This window comes from Heptranchias perlo, chromosome 12, assembly GCF_035084215.1.
Source record: "Heptranchias perlo isolate sHepPer1 chromosome 12, sHepPer1.hap1, whole genome shotgun sequence".
Lineage (NCBI taxonomy): Eukaryota > Metazoa > Chordata > Chondrichthyes > Hexanchiformes > Hexanchidae > Heptranchias > Heptranchias perlo.
This window is the reverse complement of record NC_090336.1, coordinates 36,491,046-36,514,774: the sequence shown is the minus strand read 5'-3', so window position 1 is coordinate 36,514,774 and position 23,729 is coordinate 36,491,046. Positions and strand designations below refer to the sequence as shown.

Here is a 23,729-nt window from a genome sequence, read left to right as displayed (position 1 = left end):
TGGTGGTTTGTTTCTACATTGCATGCTTAATGTATTTAAAGCTGTGCCAATTGTGTGGGTATTCATAGTTATTAATTACTGACATGATCAATTGACCACATGACAAACTTGATTTACTAATTAAAATTTTTAAATAGAAATATAATCAGTTAATTGATTATGACTCCAAAGTTCCTCGGGGTTTCTGCCAGTCTCCTGCTGTAACTCAGGAAAATGGCAGAGACTTAGTTGTGCCAGGACCCACAATTTCCAAATGCTTCCTTGATGCCTTGAAGGAGCGAAACTTCTGTCCACCTCTTACAAGGCAAATAATGTCTGGAGCAGAGCCGGGGATGGGGAATCCGTAAGCCAAGAATCCCTGCTCCTCAGGCTCCAGTGGGGCCCAGCATGGTAGTGATGGTCAGTAAGCTGAATGAATTGGGTCATATCGACCTTTACAAGGACATAAGTGGGTCCCACCAATGGAGTCCAGACCAGGCAAGCTTGTTGGACCCCCGAAGAGTTGTAAATTTGTTTCAAAAGAAAATACTCCAAGGAATCCTCCTTGCTGACAGGTCCGATAGGACCATTAGCAGGATTGAGAGGTGGGGGCGGGGGGGGCTGGATAACATCCTCCTCCCTCTGGCAGGTGGGCACCGTGATTTCTGGCAGTCATGGGAAATCAGATGCAGTAAATGCATGTGAACTGATGCTTTTGCCTGCCTAATCCATGAAAACGAAGTAGGTGTCCTCCCATTGACCCCGCAAACACAGACGGGGTAAGCTCTGGAGGGTATTGTCGGGGGTGATCCGGGTGTAACAATCAGGATCACGGTCCAATGAATTTCAGGGTCGCCATCTATTGGCACAGTCCTAATTACTGTACTATATCTTGTTGCTTACAATTTTTGGATCATTTTGATTTTCATACTAAAATTTCTGCAAATTCTTTCTCTGTCATTGCAATGATCCACCAGTACTTGGGTACAGGGATAAGCTGTTCACTCATTCTCACCAAAAGAGTACCGTTAAGGGAAGAGTCTTCAACCAAGGTACTGTACTGTATTGTATTCTTATGTCCTGACCCCACTCGTATTCCTCTTTGTCTTGTTCAAGCGACAACTGAGTTAACCTTTAGGCTGCCAATAATTTATCTCTACTGTGTATTTAAATGCATTTCAGCAACCTAAAGGTTAATTAATCAGTGACACTTGCGAATTCATATCGTACTTTTCCATCACTGACAACTTCTTCTAATTGTGAGGGGGGAAAGCATGTCATTTGTCATGGTGCAAGTCATGTGTCTTAGATTGTGGTTAAGCCACATAAATATAAGCAGAGGTTTCCCAGCCAAAAAATTTTTAGCAATAAATATCACTAAACCACATCTGACACTTATTGCATGCATTAAATTATTTCAGATTCTTTCTCTGCAGCATCTTGAAAAATGTTGACTTATGTAAAACATATCTTGTTACTGTCCTGTTCACGGGACGATGAAATGTTTCAGATGAAATGTAGAATTTACAAAATTATTCTTTAACATAAATTATACAATGCTACACTATAAATATGGCTAATGCATATTTGTTAACCGACATGTTGCTCACAGTGGGTCAGATGATATGTTCTTTTAAAAGACATAATTTTTTTTGAAGTGTAATTGCTAATGTTATTTTTAAGTTATAGGCTAAATATGTTCTGAATCCTGTATTAATGTCTTATTTGGGGAATTCCTCTGTATATTCCCAATGACTGGCTTTCCTTCTCTCTTGTTTTGAAAAAAACTTTGGATATAAGCTGCAAGAAATTTGCCTAGTTAAATTTGCCCATAATTAAGTGTGACATCACACACACACAAAGCATTTTTATTATATTAATGTGAAGTTTTTAGTATATTTGATATATTCAGACCTGATAAAATCCTCTCCCCAGTGCAGCCAGAACCTGGACATCCCCACAATAGTGCTGCCGTAACCCAGGAAGTCTTCCCACCAATAATTACAAATGCCAGCACTCCTTCCCCATTGCTGCCAAAACCTGGAAGGCTCTCTTCTCTTTTCCCCCCCCCCCCAATATTCCCAGATCAGGGGACCACCTGCTGTGGTTCTTTGCTGATTTTCTTTTGGCTTCTATGTCTTAGACTACTTTCATAAGTAACTTAACTCCCTATGTCAAGTTAAACTGGGACATGATTTTTGTGAGCAAACTTAATTTTTAATCAGTTGCCCAGATTCTATCCCTATGTCCCGGAGGATGTTTTCACTTGCCCAGAGGTGAAGTTGCACCATGCGAAGGTATCAAACAACGTATGCACTTTAGTTTATTTCAGCGACTAGTTTTATCACATGATCTTTCTTGTCTTCGGAAGGTGGCACAATAGCACTATATTAGATTTTGACAGACTTTAATTGTCCAAAAGAAATTAAACAGTAAAAGAACAATCAAATAAAAGCAGTAATACAGCACATATTTTACAGTAGTTATTAACTGTAGCTAGTTTCTCAAGTAATAGAAAGTAATAAATAATTTGTGACTGCTACACTAAACCATAATGTAATCAATATACTTGCGTAGCAGTTACTTTGTTTTTCATAGAATCATGGAATCATAGAAAATTTAGGCCACAGAAGGAGGCCATTTGGCCCATCATGTCTGCGCCAGCCAAAAATGAGCCACCCAGCCTAATCCCACTTTCCACCACTTGGTCCGTAGCCTTGTAGGTCACGGCACTTCAGGTGCTCATCCAGGTACTTTTTAAATGAGTTGAGGGTTTCTGCCTCTACCATCCTTTCAGGCAGTGAGTTCCAGACCCCCACCAGCCTCTGGGTGAAAAAAAATTTCCTCAGCTCCCTTCTGATCCTTCTTCCAATCACTTTAAATCTATGTCCTCTGGTTATTGACCTCTCTGCTAAGGGAAATAGGTCTTTCCTATCCACTTTATCTAGACCCCTCACAATTTTGTACACCTCAATTAAATCACCTCTCAGCCTCCTCTATTCCAAAGAGAATGTCAATGGAAGCTATCTTGCTAACTATCTTCAAAGACTTCAGGTAGACTTTCTGATTTGAACAAGATAAGTTGATAAATATCTTCAAAAATGTGACTGGGACAATACAGATTTAAAAAAACTTACTGTTAAATTCAAAAGAAACTGCTAATCCCACAAGATGTTTGTATTTGAATTGAATGAGTCAGTCCTGTCCTTTAGACATCAGACAAACCAATTAAAATCTGTAGCAATTATATCAAGTTAAACTGGGACATGATTTTTGTGAGCAAACCTAGTTTTTAACCCCTTATGTACTTTGACAGAATTAAAGATGCCAACAGCATTCTAAATCTTCGATAAAAATGCTTAATTTTTGTCACTGCATCCTCCCCAGTGCTGCCATACCCCAGGCATCTCCCCCCAGCGATGCAGCCATATCCTGGGAATACTCCCCATCAGTAGTCCTAAACCCCAGCTCCCGCCTCCTATAGTACCAAACCCAAAGACTCCCTTCATAGTTCTGTGAAACCCCAGGACCACACTTAATGCTTTCAAACACAGTTCCACCATGAAGCTAAACCCCAGCAATTTCCAGCCAACAGCAGTATTGCATAATTCCATGGTCCCCTGCCCCTTTTCTTCCAAATACGAGGGCCACCCTCCCGATGCAACTCGAGTTAGGTCCCGTTATTTTACTAAACCCCCTGAACCACTCCTCCCTAGTACTTTAAGTAAGTATATTTCAATGCACCATGATCAACTCCACAGGAAATATGGTATTTAATATATAAAAAAACAATATGAATACATGCATTTCCTGTTAACCTTCATACTTCCTGTATCACACTTTAGTATCATGCTATATAAATCATGGACATTTTTGTCACAGTTTCACTTGGTTTGCTCAAAATTCATATTCATAAAATAGCAACAAATCAGGACTGCATGAGTATTGAGAAATATTTACCGGTCAAAAAGAAGAAACTGAAGCAATCAAATCACTCCAAAAAAAAAAGTCAAGATCCACCATCTTTTCACTAAATGATTTCTAATGTTGAGTAAGATTTTAATGTAATAATGACATAAAGAGTTATATTATTCACAAAGGGTACAATAGTGTAGTGGTTATGTTACTGGACTAGTAATTTAGAGCCAGAATTGATAATACAGAGAATGTGAGTTCAAATCCCACCATAGCAGTTTTTGAGTTCAGTTTTTAAAAAAAGCTGGAAATAATAAGCTGGTATCAGTAAAAGTGACTATGAAGCTGCCGGATTGTCGTAAAAACCCAACTGGTTTACTAGTGTCCTTTCGAGAAGGAAACCTGCCGTCCTTACTCAATCTGGCCTATATGTGATTCCAGTCCCACACCAATGTGGTCGACTCCTAATTGCCGTCTGAAGTGGCCAAGCAAGCCATTCAGTTGTATCAAACTGCTTCTGCAGCAGTTCAAGAAGAAATCGCACCACCACGTTCTCCGGGAAACTAGGGATGGGCAATATATGCCAGCCTTGCTAGTGATTCTCACATTGCGAGAATGAATTTTTTTTTAAAATCACAACAACATGATGACGCTTTTGTGTCTTTTGAATGCCTTCATTAATATTTTCAGTAAGAGGCTTTAGCCTCTGTGAAAAACAAAGGGAAGGACTTGATAGTCTTCCCAGACCTATCACTCGGTCGGCTGAGCAGAATTAAAAATTACACCTCTGTCTGCAGTTCCTCGGATGTTGCAATTGAAGTGTGTGCACTGGAGAAATTCCAGTATACCTAAGTATGATTCAGTGTCTTTCTGCAGGTTACAACAGTAACTATGTATTTTTTTTTTCTTAAATGATTTCAAAATAAGTTGAAACTAGAACTTGAGAGCTTTTTTTTAAGATAAGCTATTAAGTTTTGGGATTCTTATGCTGCATATTTTCCTCAGATTCAGCATCATAGATCACTCCTCTAAGTGAGCTTGCGCCTCTAATGTCCCAAAGTGAGCTTTTGCTTGTCCAAAATTTAGGTAATGCAGGTCAGAAATTAAACAGAGAACAATTGTCACTATATTCCTGTTTACTGGGTGTACCTTGTACTCACACATGATCTACTTGACTTCAATAGACAGAAGAGTAAAGACTCCGTCAGACTATGGCTTAGGCTATAAACTTTTAGACTTATTCACAGTAAATGGATAAATTAACTATATTAAGACAAACAGTAGATTTACAGTCATTACAGACTTTATTATTCTCCTCAAAATATCAAAATCAACAAAGGCTAACACTAAACATAAACCTGACCCTCGAAATATGCTCCTTTATCTTTGAATGGCTGTTTTCTGCCAGGATGTCTGTGCCCTGCACTATCACTGTTGGCTTCTGATTAGGAGAAAGTCAGCCAGGATATACCATTCAAGACCCTTTGAAGATAAACTGAAACTATCGGACATGAAAAATGTATCTCTCATAGCTAAAGTTAGTTAGCCAGTAACGGGACTCAAAATAGTGTTTTCCCACGTACGGTCAGGTCCATACCCAACAATGTATCAAACTTTCCAAATTGGACAGAATGACACCTAAGCAAATAGGTGTCAGGAAAGGCTTCCCAAGAATAATACCTTCAGAGACCTTTTGCATATGAAATTAATGTATATTCTCCACAGCTTAAGGAAGCAACTGGCAGCACCTAATATTTAAGGATGACTACAAGATTCATGTGCAAAGATATTAAAATATATAGGCTTTATTATTAGAAATATGACCAAAACTCCTTTTCCACCACATGTTTTTAAGAGATAAACCTATTCAAGTGCTTATTTTTATTTCAGAGAGAGAATTTGAAAACAGTGCTTGTTCACATAAAGATTTATTTATGCATCTGGTATCAGTGGATAAGCAAAACTTAAATTTATTTTTCCAAATGATTTCAAAAAAATCTAGACCATGACCTTTAGAACCTTTTTTGAGGTAAGATTGTCAACAAAACTATTTTATGTGCTTATTTTTGACATCAGAGAGAGACAGAGGTTGATTATATCACCTATGATTTATTTATAGTCATAGTTCAAAAACAGCCATTGTTCACATAAGATTTATTTATGAAGCTCTGTTATTTATTTAACTAGCTACAGTGGATAAGGAAAGCGTTTCATTTATTTCCTGGGAGCCAAACAAAAAATATTTGCTTTACAGACTCTGGGCAGAGCTCTTACAGACTTCTTTCCAAATTCTTCTACTGGAGATGTACACTTCTTCACCTCCACACCTCAGTATTCTATGGGAAATCCACTACTATAATTTTGGAAATTGTTATTTTCATCCTATCCCATGATATTACTTTATTGTATTTGTTGGGAACTGACTCGCAAAAAGCTAGAAGCCACTGTTAGCGGACGAATACCGAACCCATGGTATGATGTTCTTCTGCCCTGTATTTCAACGGAGGCAATAATCCATGTAAATAAAGCGGTTAGTGCCTGCGTTAAAATAGCGGTCAAGGGAATGTTGTATGAACGCATTAAGCGTTCGTGCACTAATGTCACCAACATAATTTCTTAGCAAAGATCTCACTAACAGCCTGGTTTTCACAAAGAAAATGCACTTAGTTTTGTGTCCGTATATAATCTTAGTATATCTCGAAGTTGAGTTTCTTTTTTCTCTCCAGGTATGTGGGCCAGCCTGCGTTCCAGCAGTCGCTTCAATACCCAGTTTTCAACCACTGACGTGGGAGCAAGATTAGCAGGGAAGGAATCCCCTGTGACCGCTGGCAATGATAATTCTCTGCAGAACCAGCTTCTAAAGCACCAAGCAGCACTGTACCTGTTTGGGGAAAAGTCTCAGCTGAGAGTAAGATGAAAACTGAATTCTCTTTATTAATTATTTTTATACTAATTTACCAGTTACCATTTATAATTTTCTTAATAATTTTGTAGTGTCTGTTACACTTTTGTTGATAGTTTTGTTGTCATTGAATTAGATTGTAAACATTATAAGATACATTTTTACTGTGATTGGGAAAGGGACACCTGTCTGAATTTTTAAAAATAGGGTAAGGAGAGAAAAAAAAACAGAATGGGGAAGAAACTTTTAAACCTCCGACACCTAGTATTATTTAAAAGATTTGTGGTAACAGCTCTGGCACCTAGATGGTGAATATAGCAAGAAGTGGTAAGATATAGGGTTGCACCTACAATTCATCACACACCTGGTTCCCAACAAGGAGGCTGGGGAAAAAGTGATTAAAATTGGATACTGGTCACCTTGGGCCACTCTCACACACCTGAGAGCTAGCTATGGAGTGGCACTGATCTCCAGGATTTCTTCTTAAGATTTTTCTTTTTTTTAAAGACTATTTTACTCCATTCTTCCTTCGCCTCTTTACAATTGCCCAGTGCTATGCACCCTCTGCAACCTAGAAGATTAAAAATGTATCTCTGCAATCATATAAAGTTGAAATAGTTTTATGTTTCACTACCTTTAGCAACATTAACATGATTTTTGTCCTCAGGGCTTTAAACTTGACCTTGCAATTAACTGTGAGCTCATACCTGTGGATTACTGCGATGTTCGTCAGGTGCAAGCCAGTTTCAAAAAGCTAATGAGAGCATGTATACCCAGCACGATCCCTAGTGACGCAGACATGACTTTGTACAGGTTGCTAGGAGAATCTGAATGGCTGCTGCAGGTAATTCATTCATTCACTGTAAAGGGGATTACTCAAAATTGTTTGGCAAATATATTTTTTCCTAATGTGTTCACACAGTGGCGCGCAGTTCATGTTGAAACATTCCACTACACAGAAAAATGTTAGCATGGAAAATATCTTAATTTTTTGACTTTCCTTCCTCCTCAGAGATTAGGATAGTGTGCTTTTGGAAAAAAATTCAACAAGAAATATAATGCCTGATCATTGCAAAAGCTATTACAAGTCCCTACTAATAAATAGCTCTTAAGTAATTCACTTTTTTAGGATATGACAAGAAAATCTGAACGTGATTTTGTTTGCCAAAATTGAGGCATTCACCTTTATCTAACAGTTAATGCAGCTGGGCCATATTCCTCATTTAAAATAGCAAATGTGTATTACTTAATATATGAACGCACCTGATGAATAATACATACTAAAAAGTGTATTTGTTCTTTTCTATTGGCTTTCTAAATTAAATGGAATGTTTTCATTGGAATGTCAGCAAAGCGTGATGGTGGGTGGAGTGAAATTTTTATACTTGGTCCACTTGAACTGTGAACACGCCCTGCAGTACCTTGTATATTTTCCCTTTTGTCAGGAGAGAGCATTTTGAGCTATTTAACACCAGCTCAAAGTACAAGTGGTGTTACAGGTTTGTTATTGATGGTGGGACTAATTTGAGCTAATAAAGTAAGAGTATCACACAAGAAGTATATTGACAAAACAATAAAGCATACTGGCGAAGTGCAGTTGTTCTATTGGTATCAGTAAGTGTTTAGTAAGTCTCGTAATATGAAGAGGCTTGTAACCTGTAATATATAGTTATCTGCCATTATAAAGCACAGTTGCTTCATTGTATTTACTTTTGCTTTCTCAGCTACACAGAATCCTGCAATTGGCTGTGGTGATAGCAGAGCTGCTTGAGAGTGGTTCCTCAGTAATGGTAAGCCTGGAAGATGGCATGGACATTACAACACAGGTAACTTTATAAAATTATTATTCAAATTTGTTCTTCACTTACACTTCTTCAAGATTTCCAACATGGCACAAGTTGAACCTGGTCCAGTTTTGTGCTTAAAATTTAGAAAACTCTATCAAAATTATGTTTCTACAATCAAGTAAGCAGATTTTATACTTGCATTTTATTGTCTCTTTCTTTGTAAGGGAGGTGTATCTCAATAAAATTGACCTGATAAATTAAGCAACTACAATATTGCTGCTTTGGTGCTACACAGCAGTAAATTTAATTATTTATTTGCACATGGGCATTCCAGAACCTGGAGTGCAGTTTTTGATGTTTACCATGGTCATGCTGCAGCCATAACATGACGGCAGTTAGCCCATTAATGCTTTACAGAAAATTTTTGAAGCAATAATATTACATGACTGACATGAGGGTAACATTTTACACTAATTACATAAGAAGATAAGAAATAGGAGCAGGGTTAGGCCAGACGGCCCCTCGATCCTGCTCCACCATTCAATCAGATCATGGCTGATCTTCATCCTCAACTCCACTTTCCTGCCTGATCCTCATATCGCTTGATTCCCCTAGAGTCCAAAAATCTATCTATCTCAGCCTTGAATATACTCAACGCCTTAGCATCCACAGCCTCCTGGAGTAGAGAGTTCCAAAGATCCACAACCCTCTGAGTGAAGAAATGCCTCCTCATCTCAGTCTTAAATGGCTGACCCCTTATCCTGTGGCTATGTCGTCTACTTGCATACATACGAACATACGAATTAAGAGCAAGAGCAAGAGTAGGCCATTCGGCCCCTCGAGCCTGCTCTGCCATTTGATAAGATCATGGCTGATCTGATTGTGACCTCAACCCTACTTTCCCGTCTACCTACCTACCTTTGACTCCCTTGTTAATCATGAATCTTCTAACTCAGCCTTAAAAATATTCAATGACCCTGCCTCCACCGCTCTCTGGGGAAGGGAGTTCCACAGACTCACGACCATTTGAGAGAAAACATTTCTCCTCATCTCTATCTTAAATGGGAGACCCCTTATTTTTAAACTGTGGCCCCGAGTTCTAGTCTCTCCCACAAGGGGAAACATCCTCTCAGCATCTACCCCTTCTAGTCCCCTCAGGATCTTATATATTTCAATAAGATCGCCTCTCATTCTTCTAAACTATGCAGGCCCAACTTGTCCAACCTTTCCTCATAAGATAACCCCCTCATCCCAGGAATCAGTCGAGTAAACCTTCTCTGAACCGCCTCCAAAGCAATTATGCCCTTAAATAAGGAGACAAAAACTGCACACAGTATTCTAGATGTGGTCTCACCAATGCCTTGTACAACTGTAGCAAAACATTTCTACTTTTATATTCCATTCCCCTTGCAATAAATGACAAACATTCCATTTGCCTTCCTAATCACTTGCTGTACCTGCATACTAACTTTTTGTGATTCATGTACTAGGACACCCAGATCCCTCTGTACCTCAGAGTTCTGCAATCTTTCTCCATTTAAATAATATTCCTCCTGCCAAAGTGGACAAGTTCACATTTTTCCACATTATATTCCATCTGCCAATTTTTTGCCCACTCACTTAACCTATCTATATCCCTTTGCAGACTCCTTATGTCCTCTCCACAACTTACTTTCCTACCTACCTTTGTGTCATCAGCAAATTTAGCAACCATACATTCAGTTCCTTCATCCAAGTCATTGATATAGATTGTAAATAGTTGAGGCTCAAGCACTGATCCCTGTGGGACTCCACTCGTTACATCTTGCCAATCTGAAAATGCCCCATTTATGCCTACTCTCTGTTTCCTGTTAGCTAACCAATCCTTTATCCATGTTAATATGTTACCTCCTACACCATGAGCTCTTATTTTGTGTAGTAGCCTTTGATGTGGCACCTTGTTAAAAGCCTTCTGGAAATCCAAGTACATCCACAGGATCCCCTTTATCCACGTTGCTTGTTACTTCCTCAAAGAATTCTATTAAATTAGTCAAACACAATTTCCCTTTCACAAAGCCGTGTTGGCTCTGCCTGATTGCATTGACAAATGTAAAGAATCTTACAACATCAGGTTATAGTCCAACAATTTTATTTGAAGATCACAAGCTTTCGGAGATTATCTCCTTCGTCAGGTGAGTCACTCACCTGACGAAGGAGATAATCTCCGAAAGCTTGTGATCTTCAAATAAAATTGTTGGACTATAACCTGATGTTGTAAGATTCTTTACATTTGTCAACTCCAGTCCATCACCGGCATCTCCACATCATGATTGCATTGAGTTCTAGATTTATATCTAATTAATCTAATTATTTATATTGAAAGATGCAGACCTGACTCATATATTTGTAATACTATTTAACAGTTTACAAAAGTTGCTTAAGATGGAAGTACTTATTGATTGGTTGATTCTCCTCCCTCCCCAAAACCTACCCTTTTTCTATTATTTAAATGATTACAAAATATATTTTCTTCCCTTTTATTTCTCACAGCGAATTTGTCATTATTGCTGAAATTGTTGTTGGTGTAGCACTACCTAGAGAAATTTTTCTAACTCTCGGGTCTCCAAACACCAGCACATTAACAGGTGCAGATTCAGCATAATCTGGACCTACCTGATTGACTGATACTGAAGTCAGCATCAAAAATCTTCATAAACATCTCTAACTGACCCCAGCACAAACAATGGTCCTACTCAGTGACACAAAAGATCTTATTTCAAACAATGCAATTAGTTCAGAATTTTTATTTATGGCTCAGTCTGTATAAAACATTGAAAAAAATTAAATCTTTATAATTTTAATGTTTTTCGCCATTCATATCTCAGTTAAATTTCCTGGTTAGTTGTCACCATGCACTCTGGGTATTGAAGTTCCACTAGAGATAGGGATAAAAATTACAACTCCCATAATGAATCTCTCACACAATGGGGGTGATTTTAAAACAGGGAATCATGTAGCAGTGGCATTATGACTTATAATATTTGTGACTATTTTAACTAACTTGATAGAGTTTTTTGATAACAAGGAGGGTCGATGAGGGCAATGCAGTTGATGTGATGTATATGGACTTTCAAAAGGTGTTTGATAAAGTGCCGCATAATAGACTTGTCATCAAGATTGAAGCCCATGGAATAAAAGGGGCAATAGCAGCATGGATACAGAATTGGCTAAGTGACAGAAAGCAGAGAGTAGTGGTGAACAGTTGTTTTTCAGATTGGAGGGAGGTGTACAGTGGTGTTCCCCAGGGGTCGGTACTGGAACCACTGATTTTCTTGATATATATCAATGACTTGGACTTGGATGTACAGGGCACAATTTCAAAATTTGCAGATGGCACAAAACTTAGAAGTGCAGTGAACAGTGAGGAGAATAGTGGTAGACTTCAAGAGGATACAGACAGGCTGGTGGGATGGGCGGACACGTGGCAGATGAAATTTAATGCAGAAAAATGCGAAGTGATACATTTCGGTAGGAAGAATGAGGAGAGGCAATATAAACTAGAGGGCACAATTCTAAAAGAGGCACAGGAACAGAGAGATCCGGAGGTATATGTGCACAAATCGTTGAAAGTGGCAGGGCAGGTTGAGAAAGTGGTTAAAAAAGCATACGGGATATTGCCCTTTATAAATAGAGGCATAGAGTACAAAAACAAGGAAGTCATGATGCACCTTTATAAAACACTGGTTCGACCACAACAGGAGTATTGTGTCCCGTTCTGGGCACCGCACTTTAGGAAAGATGTGAAGGCCTTAGAGAGGGTGCAGAAAAGATTTACTGGAATGATTCCAGGGATGAGAGACTTTGGTTACATGGATAGACTGGAGAAGCAGGGGTTGTTCTCCTTGGAACAGAGAAGGTTGAGAGCAGATTTGATAAAGGTATTTAAAATAATGAAGGGACTAGACAGAATAGGTAGAGAGAAACTATTCCCTTTGGCAGAAGGGACAAGAACCAGAGGACATAGATTTAAGGTGAATGGCAAAAGAACCAAAGGTGACATGAGGAAAAACTTTTTTATGCAGCGAGTGGTTAGGATCTGGAATGCACTGCCTGAGGGGGTGGTGGAGGCAGACTCAATCATGGTCTTCAAAAGGGAACTGGATAAGTACTTGAAAGGAAAAAATTTGCAGGGCTACGGGGATAGGGCGGGGGAGTGGGATTAGCTGGATTGCTCTTGCATAGAGCCGGCACGAACTCAATGGGCCGAATGGCCTCCTTCCGTGTTGTAACCTTTCTATGATTCTGTGATAATAACCAATTGTTTCCTTACCCCATATCCTTCACCACAAAGCAGCGCTGATTGTTTTTGAACAAGTTCCCCACTGTTACACTTCTCCCTTCTTGCTGCCAGTGTTTTTTCTGGAATTGCCACATAGAATAATCCAATGTCATCAGTATTTAAAACAACACTGGATGATGATTCTTCAAAGGATATATGCTCCTTTTCCATTTGTTTTAAACGGTTGAAATCAGCTGCAGCAGACTAACTGCGCACTGCTTTGAAATCACATTACACGCTTTACAATTTTTTTTCAAACTATCCATTACTGGCAGTAAATTTTCCTTCATGCTAGAGCAAACTTTTTACCTTTCCTTGCCCCGTGGGTGACGAAATCAAATATACTGTTATCATGAGCAGTTGTAAATCATTGCCAATTACGATCATTGATCCCATTTAGCACTTTTAAAGGAGAAGTGAATTCTCCTTGTAAGTACTTTGAATAATAGTACTTGTCTCACGCGTGCTCATTTTCTGTTTATATCATGAACTTAATTGGAAAACTATTTTTGAAGAGTTTGGCTGCGGAGCCCAGAAAACATTAATTTCCTGCAGGAATAAGTCGAGATATGTACTTCAGTGACGCAAACTAGGGGATCTCGGTGGAAAGTGTCTACCACCCAAAGTTGAAATCAGTATATGCGGTCTGCCTCCAGACTGATAGGGGACCATTTTTTACAGTTATTGTTTTAAACTCTGTACCCGTCAAGATTTTGCTGAATGCAAGGGTAAGTACTTGGCATTAAAACACTAAGCTGTAGAGGTTCCTTCTCCTTTAAGACCAGCTCGCTTTAAGTATTCGAATTTGTTTTGTTTGTGTTGTACCAATTTTGCATTCAGTTGTTTATCCTCTGGCATTTTCTCTTTCATTGCCTTCTGTGTTTTTCTGTTGCACAGGAAGCATTTATTTCTCTTCTCAGACTCCACTGCCACTTTTATTGCTGTACCAATTTTGAATTCAGTTTGTCACCAGTTGCACTGATCAATTGCTATGGTTATTATGTTCAATTGGTCTTTAATAGTAAATCCACTCATTGGACTAGAAATGTGCTGTATTGTTTCACAGTTGGCCACTATATGGAAGTGGTACTTTACGGTCTCACTAACTGCTGGTAACTAATACTAAGCCTTGCAAGCCAGTTACAGTGCACGTTTTAAAGTATTTCTTTGTTTTGTTTTGTTTCAGTTTAAAACAATTTGGAAGCTTTGGGACCTGATATTGCAAATATTTACACTTATGAAAATAGAAGAAAGTAACTGAAATATATCAGGGCTTTAATTATTCATGTAATGATATTTTCTGAAATCTGTTATTTCATTATAATGCTACCAACACCATCCAAATAGTTACATTTGTAAATTAACACTTACGTTAAAATGTAAAATCTGCATAATTTTTACCAGTTTTTAGAATGTGTTTGTTTTTTGTGGATTTAAAAATATCCCTGTATTTAAACTAAAATAAAACGGGTTCTTCAGCGTTAGGGCGGCCTTACTTTTTATACTGTTTTATAGTACGCTGTATCAATAAAAATGTAAAAGATCCCTTTAAAATAAATTTGTTATGTGAGTTCTCTTTACGTCAATATTCTTGTCTTGAACAAAATGTAAGTCAGTACTTATAAATCTGACTTCCGTTTACTGGAGTTACAAGCGTACCCAACTGTTCAATGCATACTGTACTGAAAGATACTTAACTGCATCTCTGCAGTTTTTAAGACAAATATTAGTTTGCTTTCTATTAGATGATGGATGACTTGAGTGCTGCCATCTCTTTTTTTCTCTTTATGTATCCCAAAAGTCACCCCACATTTCATGGAAATATTTTGTTTTAATTCTTTTATTTTCATATTTTCATTGTTATTTTTGGTAATCCTGCTGTTTTGTCTGTTCTACAATACTTATAGGCTGGAATGCCTTGCTGACAAAACTGATATGAAAAATTTATTTGTCTTGCAACAGTAACCATAATACCCTACCTTACTCCAAGATTATCAAGTCAAGTTTTCTAAACTCCATATATAGTACAACTTGTGTCTGCAAAACCTGAAATAGACTTATGCCACCAAATATGGTATATAGACTCTGTGTCATGATCAACTCTTGCTCCTTATAATTTTTTTGCACAGTTTCCTGATAAGCATCCCAAAAATTCTCAATTTAAAGTCACTTTTTTAAGGGGCTTTTTACATTCCTTCTTTAACAGTTTACTTGGCAGTCAATTCAAATGTTGCATGTATTGATGTAGTATTTGTTGAAGATTATTTCTCTCACTTTGAACTGCATAAAATCTTCACAATTATAAAGCTTTTTTTTAAGTATATAACTAATTTTCCACAATTTCATAGCCCTTACTGGAGGAGATACTCAAGGCATGTAGGTACAAGAAAATAAACTTTCTAAGGTTTTATTTTTCCTCAGATACTTGATTCCTTTTGACATGAGCACATTCAGCACAGTCCTTAGATTTCATTCACACATCAAAGAAATAATCTCAGTATCTTAAACTCATTTTAGTTCTTTTACCCAAATTGACTTACTGTCATTATCCCTTGATTTAAACAGGCAAATCAATAAACCTTGGTGCCTATGTACCATCTGTAAACACTCTGTGCTTGAATACGATTTATCACCTCAGTAACTGAAATACAATCTGTTGGAATTTTATCAACTTGACATATTCTCTCATCAAACACTTGAGCCTTTAAGTATATCTGTATGCATTTGTCCCCATGTACACTGATCTCAAGTTTGGCTTCATTACATTTTAGCTTTTTTTTAAGCAGCCTTTCTGATCTTCAGTACGTTTATCCAGTGTGTAGCTAGCCATGTGGACCAGCGGAGTCTCAGGTTCAGTTGCCGTTCCATAGGTCCAGGATGGACGCGGCCCAGGTTGGGGTGGGGCCTGGCTGCCTACCTGCCTCTCTGCCGTGGTCTTGTCCGCACCTGAGTGGCCCTGGAGAAGGAGCATGTGGTGTCTGCCGGTGCACTTGAGGCCTTCTGCAACCGGTGGACACCGCAAGGACTGGAGTGTTTTGTGGACACAAGGAATAATATAATTTAGTTTAGAGTTTCCCATTGTTTTGTTCAAAGTTAGCAAAGAAATAGAAAAAAAAATCTGTGCTGAGTTAGCTGATGTCTGGTGAGGCAGATTGGCCTGGATTAGGGAGAGAAAAATGGACCAAAATTCCTGCTCTTGATCACCTACTTGAAATGCACACTGGGACATCGGGTTAGGAGAGGATCAGGCTCCTACAGCCAAATAGCCTTCCAGCACTCACCGTCAATACTCATGTACGAATAATAGCAACTTGGCAAGGCCCCTTCAGGAGTGGTGGGGAGGAAAGAAAGTTGGTAAGAGGGGAAAAGAGAAAAAATGGTGGAAACTTTCTATTTTTGCATGATTAATTACTTTGTTAAATAATTCGCACAATTTATAACATACCATGAATGCAAATGGTTGCATGCATTTGTCTCCGTGTACACTGATCTCAAGTTTGGCTTCATTACATTTTAGCTTTTTTTTAAGTAAAAGTAATGTGAAAGCACTGAAATAAATCTCATATTTTGGGTTTTAGAAAAACCTGAAATAGACTTATGCCAGCAAATATGGTTTGAAAGTAGAGCCCTTTTAATTATAATGACAGCTTATGTACCTGGACTAACTATAATCTTTTTTTTAACACTAATGTTTCAGGTTGATTCAATAGGTGGAAACTTTTCTCCTTTGTTTTCAGATGCCATAACCCTGAAAGTGCTGGTGTCCTTATAATTTACCAGTTTATCAAAATCTAGCCATAAGTGTATAAAACTCTGTGGCTATTTCGACTTGTCCTTTCAGATATCTTTTTTTCTTTTCAAACAAAGGTGGTTTCCCTGGTGCAGTTGTTGTGTGATCCATTCTACAGAACACTGGAAGGTTTTAAAATGCTGATTGAAAAGGAATGGTTGTCCTTTGGCCACAAGTTCAGCCAACGTAGTAATCTAACTCCTAACAGCCAGGGAAGTGGCTTTGCTCCAGTTTTCCTACAGTTTCTGGACTGTGTGCACCAGGTAAAAAAAAACTTGATATGCCAAAAATTTTACAAATCTGTTTCACGTAAGAAAAGTGAGGGATGCGAAAAGCCATTCAACGCATTAAAGCTCATCCCTGTATGTGTACATATTAAAGCTAGATCAATACTAAACTTAGCAGTTTGTGGGCGGTTGCATTTGAGAGAATTAGAATTAAAGTCATGTTAAAGTGTGCTAATGAGCAAAGGGTTCAAATGACATCGCCAAACTGGTTCATCAGGTTTACGTCCTGAAAACGTCCTGTGGCTTTTTTTCTGTAATTATGTACAGGTAACGTTCCTTGGGGTGTTTTTATGCCATCTCGGAGCAGGGGGTTGTTCCCAGTGGGAAATATTGCAGACAAAGACAATGGGGCTTCCCTGATCAAATGGTGATTTGAACTGAAGTGCTGCTGTGGCCACAAATTGAACATCACTGAGCTGAACCAATATTGGAGTTTGTTTTGCTGCAATTTACAAGGGAGTATAGGACAGCCTGTATGTTAAAATATATTCTAAATTAGCCCTACTTCTGGTAAGATTGCAAGTAAAAGTAGTTATTTACTCTGTGCTTATGATTTGCTTCTTTCTACCATAATCAACTAAAATGATTCATACTTATGAAGTGACTCATAATTGTGGGATTTATTGATTGTTGTGAAGGACTTTCGGGACAGTCATGGCCATAGCTTTTATGTTAGCACAGGTTAACGTTTCATGGAGAGAATCTGTTCTGTTATCAGTTCTGAAAAAAAGGTATCTACACAATGTTAACCTATATTTGCTCTTTTCACATGCTGACACGCCTGTTGTGTACTTCCATCACTTTTTATTAATATTTCAAATTTTGAGCTTTTGTATTTTTCTTATCAATATTACTTATTCTTTGTGTATTGTATTTTTCCTGTAGATTCACCACCAGTATCCTATGGAGTTTGAGTTCAACCAGTATTATCTGAAGTTCCTGGCCTACCATTATGTGTCAAATCGCTATAAAACCTTCCTGCTGGACTCTGATTATGAAAGAATAGAACATGGTATACATTACTCAAGTCAATATTTGTCTTTTAGCTTCCCAAGGAGTTCTGAATTTCATTAATTAAGTGTATGAAACAGGCAGTATTGTTCTCATGAAACACACAGTATGGTCTCTAATTTATAGCTTAGTCTTTTTACATAACCATGTACAGTAATACACCATTCACAAGTTAATGAGAAAGAAAGAGCTTGCATTTATATAGAACTTTATCATGTCCTCAGGACATCCCAAAGCCCTTTACAACCAATGAATTACTGTTGAAGCACAGGCACTGTTGTTACATAAGCAAACACAAATAGCCAATTTGCACAGAACAAGATTCTACAAACAGCAAATGAATGAATGACGAGGTAATCTTATTTTAGTGGTTTTGGCTTATGGAGGAATGTTGGCCAGGACACCAGGAGAACCTGCTGCATTTCTTCAAATAATGCCATGGGATTTTTTACATCTGCTTGAGCAGGTTTAGTATCTCATCCAAAAGACAGACAACATTCCATCAATACTGCATTTTTAATGCTAGATTGTGTGCTCAAGTCTACAATGGGGCTTGAACCCACAACTTTCTGACTCGGGCAAAAGTGCTACCACCTGAGCCAAGCTAACAGTGATATTTATACTAATATATTTAATCTTTTCATTAATATTATGTAGTCTGGAGTAGTGGCAGTGTGGATACAAAGTTGTCTGAGGACAGAAAGCAGAGAGTAGTGGCGAATGTTTTTTTTTCAGAATGGAGGGAAGTAAACAGTGTTGTTCCCCAGGGTTCAGTATTATGATTACTGCTCTTTTTGATATATTAATTACTTGGACTTGGGTATAGAGGGTATAATTTCAAAGTTTGCAGATGAGGCGAAACTCGGAAATGTAGTAAACAATGTGGAGGATAGTAACAGACTTCAGGAGGACATAGACAGACTGGTGAAATAGGCAGACACATGGCAGATGAAATGTAACGCAGGGAAGCGTGAAGTGATGTATTGTGGTAGGAAGAATGAGGCGAGGCAATGTAAACTAAATAGTACAGTTTTAAAGGGGGTGCAGGAACAGAGACAACAGTGGGTGCACATACAGAAATCTTTGAAAGTGGCAGGAAAAGTTGAGAGGATGTTAAAAAAGCATATGGGATCCTGGGCTTTATTAAGAGGCATAGAGTACAAAAGCAAGGAAATTATGCTATTAAAACATTAGTTAGGCCTCAGCTGGAGTATTGTGTTCAATTCTGGGCACCACACTTTAGGAAGGATATCAAGGCCTTAGAGAAGGTGCAGAGGAGATTTACTAGAATGGTACCAGGGATGAGGGACTTCAGTTATGGGGAGAGACTGGAGAAGCTGGGGTTGTTCTCCTTAGAACAGAGAAGGTTATGGGGAGATTTGATAGAGATGAGAAGATCATGAACGATTTTGACAGAGTAAATAAGGAGAAACTGTTTCCTGTGGCAGAAGGGTTGGTAACCAGAGGACACAGATTTAAGGTAATCAGCAAAAGAGCCAGAAGCTACATGAGGAAACATTTTTTTACGCAGTGAGTTTTAATGATCTGGAATGCACTGCCTGAAAGGGTGTTGGAAGCAGATTCAGTAGTAACTTTCAAAAGGGAATTAGATAAATACTTGAAGAGAAAAAAATTACAGGGCTATGAGGAAAAAGCAGGGGAATGGGACTAATTGGATAGCAAGATGGGCCAAATGGCCTCCTCCAGTGGTGTACCTACATGATACTATGCTGACCATGCCCTGTTTCTAAAAAAAACTCTTGCTATACATTTTGGCTGAAAGATTGATTTTGATGAATATTCTTGTAGATTTACAGCCCAAGAATGGCTCAGAAATCAGTCAGCCATAACATGCGATAAATGTTTTCAATATGTGAGGCTGGATAGCTTAACAAGTGACATTATAGTAGCCTTATTAGTGATATTTACAATATCGCATGGCTAGTCATGACATTATATTGCAAACACTTGCAGTACATTTTAAACTGGAAGTAAATTTAAATAAATGTGTTTACAGCCAAAGAAAATCAGTTGATGCTGCTTTGTGATGTCAGAGAAGTGGAAATATGATAACAGTTTTTCTCTGTTTCTTCCCTAACTAAGAGTTACAAAATCAGTTGAAACAACTTTTATGTCCATTTTTTACTGTGATGACAATAATGCAAAATTATATTTTACCTCCACAGATATTTCTGTACATAATCCTCATTTCCATAGATAGAAACAGCTCAGTGAGGCCCCCTCATGTTCCACTGGCAGAAAAGAAGGAAATACTCTTTAGTGGTTTCCTCTGCTGCTGCCTTTTGACTAAGCATAATTTTCTGGCAATGCAGGATTCCTATACCTACTGATCACTGATTCACAGAATTTGTATCTCACCCGTTTGATTATTGATATAGTGTAAGCTGAATTGAAATCCCTCCGGGCCTTTATATGTTGCTATGAATTTAAGCAATGGATCAATAATATTCTGAGCTTTATTGTTGAAGATTTGTCTGAATAAAGTATCTTCTGAGTTTTAAAAAATAATGCAGATGCTGATTGTTCCTTTTTACTAGGAATTTTATTTGAGGATAAGGTGGACAAACAGGCAAAAAAAGGAATCTGTATTTGGGAATGCATTGACAGGATTCACAAGAAAGGACCTGTTTTCTTCAGCTATCTGTACAGTAATGAAGAAGGAGAGGTATGATATCTAGATAATTGTACATTTGATCAATTATTTTTTCATTAGTATAAAATCTGAATACACTATATGTGTTTTCATTTTAAATAATACAGTAAATTCTTCTTTGTAGAAACATGTACTAAGGCCTTGCATAAATATCTCTGCTCTAAAGAAGTGGGATTACTACACGGGAGAGACGCTCTCCAGTGGTCCTTCCTATGAGTGGGACATGGTCACCGTAAAAGCAGGTGCTGCTGAGGAACAAGAGCAGACTGATGGTTCAGTCCCACAAACCCACAGAAAAGTGGTGTGGCCGTGTTACGACAATGTTAGCAAAGTGCAGCCGGACGCCATTACCAAACTCCTAGAGGTAAGAACAAAATGAACCTAAAAGCTAATTATTTTTTTCTAGGTGAACCTAAATAAGAATAACAAAACAATTAATGGAGGTAAGGGTAGCAGAGTTTTATTTGACACCTGCAGTTGCTGATAACCTGTCATTTTTGACTCACTAACACATGGTGATATCGCCAACAGCATGGAAAACTGCTTAAGCTAACTCTTGTGACTAGGACATTCCTTCATCAAATATGCTTTAAAGGGTCTCTATGGCTGTCACTCTATGTGGATCAATAGCTGAGTTCACAAAAACATAAAACATCATTGCAAGGAGATTTCTTTTTGTGGATGTGGCTTTAACAGCGATGCAGTCTAAAGAAACTCCTGCTTCTCAGTAGTTTATTACATGCATATAAGGTAGCAGGCACAGATAGGAACAGGAAATTGCAAAGGGACGCAGATTACGTGAGTGGGCAAAACTGTGGCAAATTAAGTTCAATGTGGGCAAGTGTGAGATCATCCACTTTGGATCCAAGAAAGACAAATCAGAATATTTCCTTAATGGTGAGAAACTAGGAACTGTGGAGGAGGAAAGAGATTTGAGTGCGTGTATACAAATTACTAAAGGCAGGTACATAAAGTAATCAAAAAGGCTAATGGAATTTTGGCCTTTATCTCAAGAGCACTGGAATACAAAGGAGAGGAAGTGATGCTTCATTTATACACAGCCTTAGTCAGACCCCATCTGGAGTATTGCATTCAGTTCTGGACAGCTCAGAAAAGATGTATTGGCCTTGGAATGTACAGTGCAGATTCACCAGAATGATCCAGGCCTTAAAGGGTTAAATTATGAAGACAGGTTTTATAATCTTGGCTTTATTCTCTTGACATTAGAAGTTTGAGAGGTGATCTAATCGAGGTGTTTAAAATGACAAAAGGATTCAATGGGATTGATGCAGAGAAACTGTTTCCTCTGATGGGGGAATCCAGAACAAGGGGGCACAATCTTGAAATTGGAGCTAAGCCATTCAGAAGTGAAATCAGGAAGCACTTTTTCACATAAAGGGTAGTGGAAATCTGGATGTCTCTCCCAAAGGGCTGCAGATGCTGGGTCAATTGAAATTTTCAAGACTGAAATCGATTGATCTTTGTTAGGTAAGGGTATCGAGGGATATGGAGCAACAGCAAGTAAACGGAATTGAGGTACAGATCAACCATGATCTGATTAAATGACGGAAAAGGCTCAAGGGGCTGAATTGCCTACCCCTGTTCAAATGTATATCTGCCAGATTAATACTTGCAAGAGTTAAATAGTGTTTGAGGAAAAAAATTATTTGCTATACATTGTATCAGAGCCAATGGTATAAATATGTGTGTGTAGATTGGATTAATATTAAGTGTCAAATTGTCATTATTTCTGGCAAGCATGATAATAAAAATCTTAACGGCTTAATGGCACTTTTCACTCGGTTACTCCAAATGAGCTTCATTTCCATACTTGGAAGCTCAATTTTGGTATCAACTATGTTTCCTTAAGTTAAGCTCTCTGCAATCATGAATTTGGAACATTGTAATTACAGGAGATTGAAAGGCTAGAGAATGAATTGAGCCAAAGTCCTGAACGATGGAAACCAATCTGGGATCGAGTAAAAGTCAGCCTCAAAGAGGAAGTAAAAACAGAGCAAACTGTAAGTATATCATAGTTAGGGAAGTGGTACTATCCCAGTGTGCTGCTTTAGCAGGAGACAAAAGTCTTCCGGTAGAAATAATAATTGTGGTAGCAAATTTTTACTCCAGAGTCAAAGGAACAGAGAATTCGGGCGAGGTTGTAGGGCTGGACGAGGATACAAAAATAGGCAGGGCACGGACACGGACACATGGGGATGAGAATTTTAAATTGGAGACGTTAAGGAACTAGTAACCAACGTAGGTTAGGAAAAACAGGGATGATAGATGACCGGAACCTGGTGCAGAAAGGATACGGGCAGCAGAATTTTGGATGGGCTGAAGTTTATGGAGGATGCAAGGCCAGCCTCGATACAATTGAAACAGTCGAGCCTGGAGGTAACCAAAGCATGGGTGAGGGTTTCAGTGGCGGATGGGCTGAGGCAAGAGTAGACGGTCTTAGTGATGGAGAGTATATGGAGTTGGAAGCTCAGCTCAAGGTAGAATAAACTGCTGAGGGTGCTAACAGATTGATTTAGTCTGAGACAGTGGCCGTGAAGGAAATGGAATAGGTGGCAAGGGTACGAAATTTGTGGCGGGGACCATAGACGATGGCTTCAACCTTCTCAATGTTTAACTGGAGGTAATTGCAGCTTATCCGAGACTGGATATCAGAGTGGCATTCTGATAACACAAGGGCTGTAGAGGGGTCAAGAGAAGTGATGGAGAGATAGAACTGGGTGTCGTCAGCATATATGTGGAAGCTGACCCCATGTCCGTCGTCAAAGGGCAGCATGTAAATGAGGAAGAGGAGGGGAGTTTCAGTCAATCACAGTAAGGTAGTGGATGGCAAGACCCATGTTCAGAAATGAATGGAGTTTCTGAAGGGAAATGCGTAGAGGGGTATTGATTGTTGGTCTACTAGCAGAATCCAAGACGGCAGTGGTGGGTGGGGTGAACAGGACGAGAAGAAGTTAGCAAGGTTGGCCCTTACCGGGCGCACTGGGCGAGACGATTGGCAAGAGAGGAAGATTGCTGCTTGTAAGGAGGCAGCTACAGGAGCCTTAA

General features: G+C 38.6%; 1 protein-coding gene across 2 annotated transcripts in view; it reads left to right on the top strand.

The window, feature by feature from the left end:
* sbf2 (SET binding factor 2) overlaps positions 1–23,729 on the top strand; it is a 571,743-nt gene that overhangs the window by 532,743 nt on the left and 15,271 nt on the right. The window contains exons 30-38 of one of the 2 annotated variants that reach the window (XM_067993978.1): positions 957–1,031; positions 6,621–6,802; positions 7,464–7,640; positions 8,521–8,622; positions 16,769–16,954; positions 17,864–17,990; positions 20,548–20,675; positions 20,788–21,027; positions 22,577–22,684. In XM_067993978.1, the coding sequence (XP_067850079.1) occupies positions 957–1,031; positions 6,621–6,802; positions 7,464–7,640; positions 8,521–8,622; positions 16,769–16,954; positions 17,864–17,990; positions 20,548–20,675; positions 20,788–21,027; positions 22,577–22,684 (1,325 nt within the window). The remainder of the gene's footprint in view (positions 1–956; positions 1,032–6,620; positions 6,803–7,463; positions 7,641–8,520; positions 8,623–16,768; positions 16,955–17,863; positions 17,991–20,547; positions 20,676–20,787; positions 21,028–22,576; positions 22,685–23,729) is intronic. The other variant, XM_067993979.1, reaches the window with a different exon arrangement.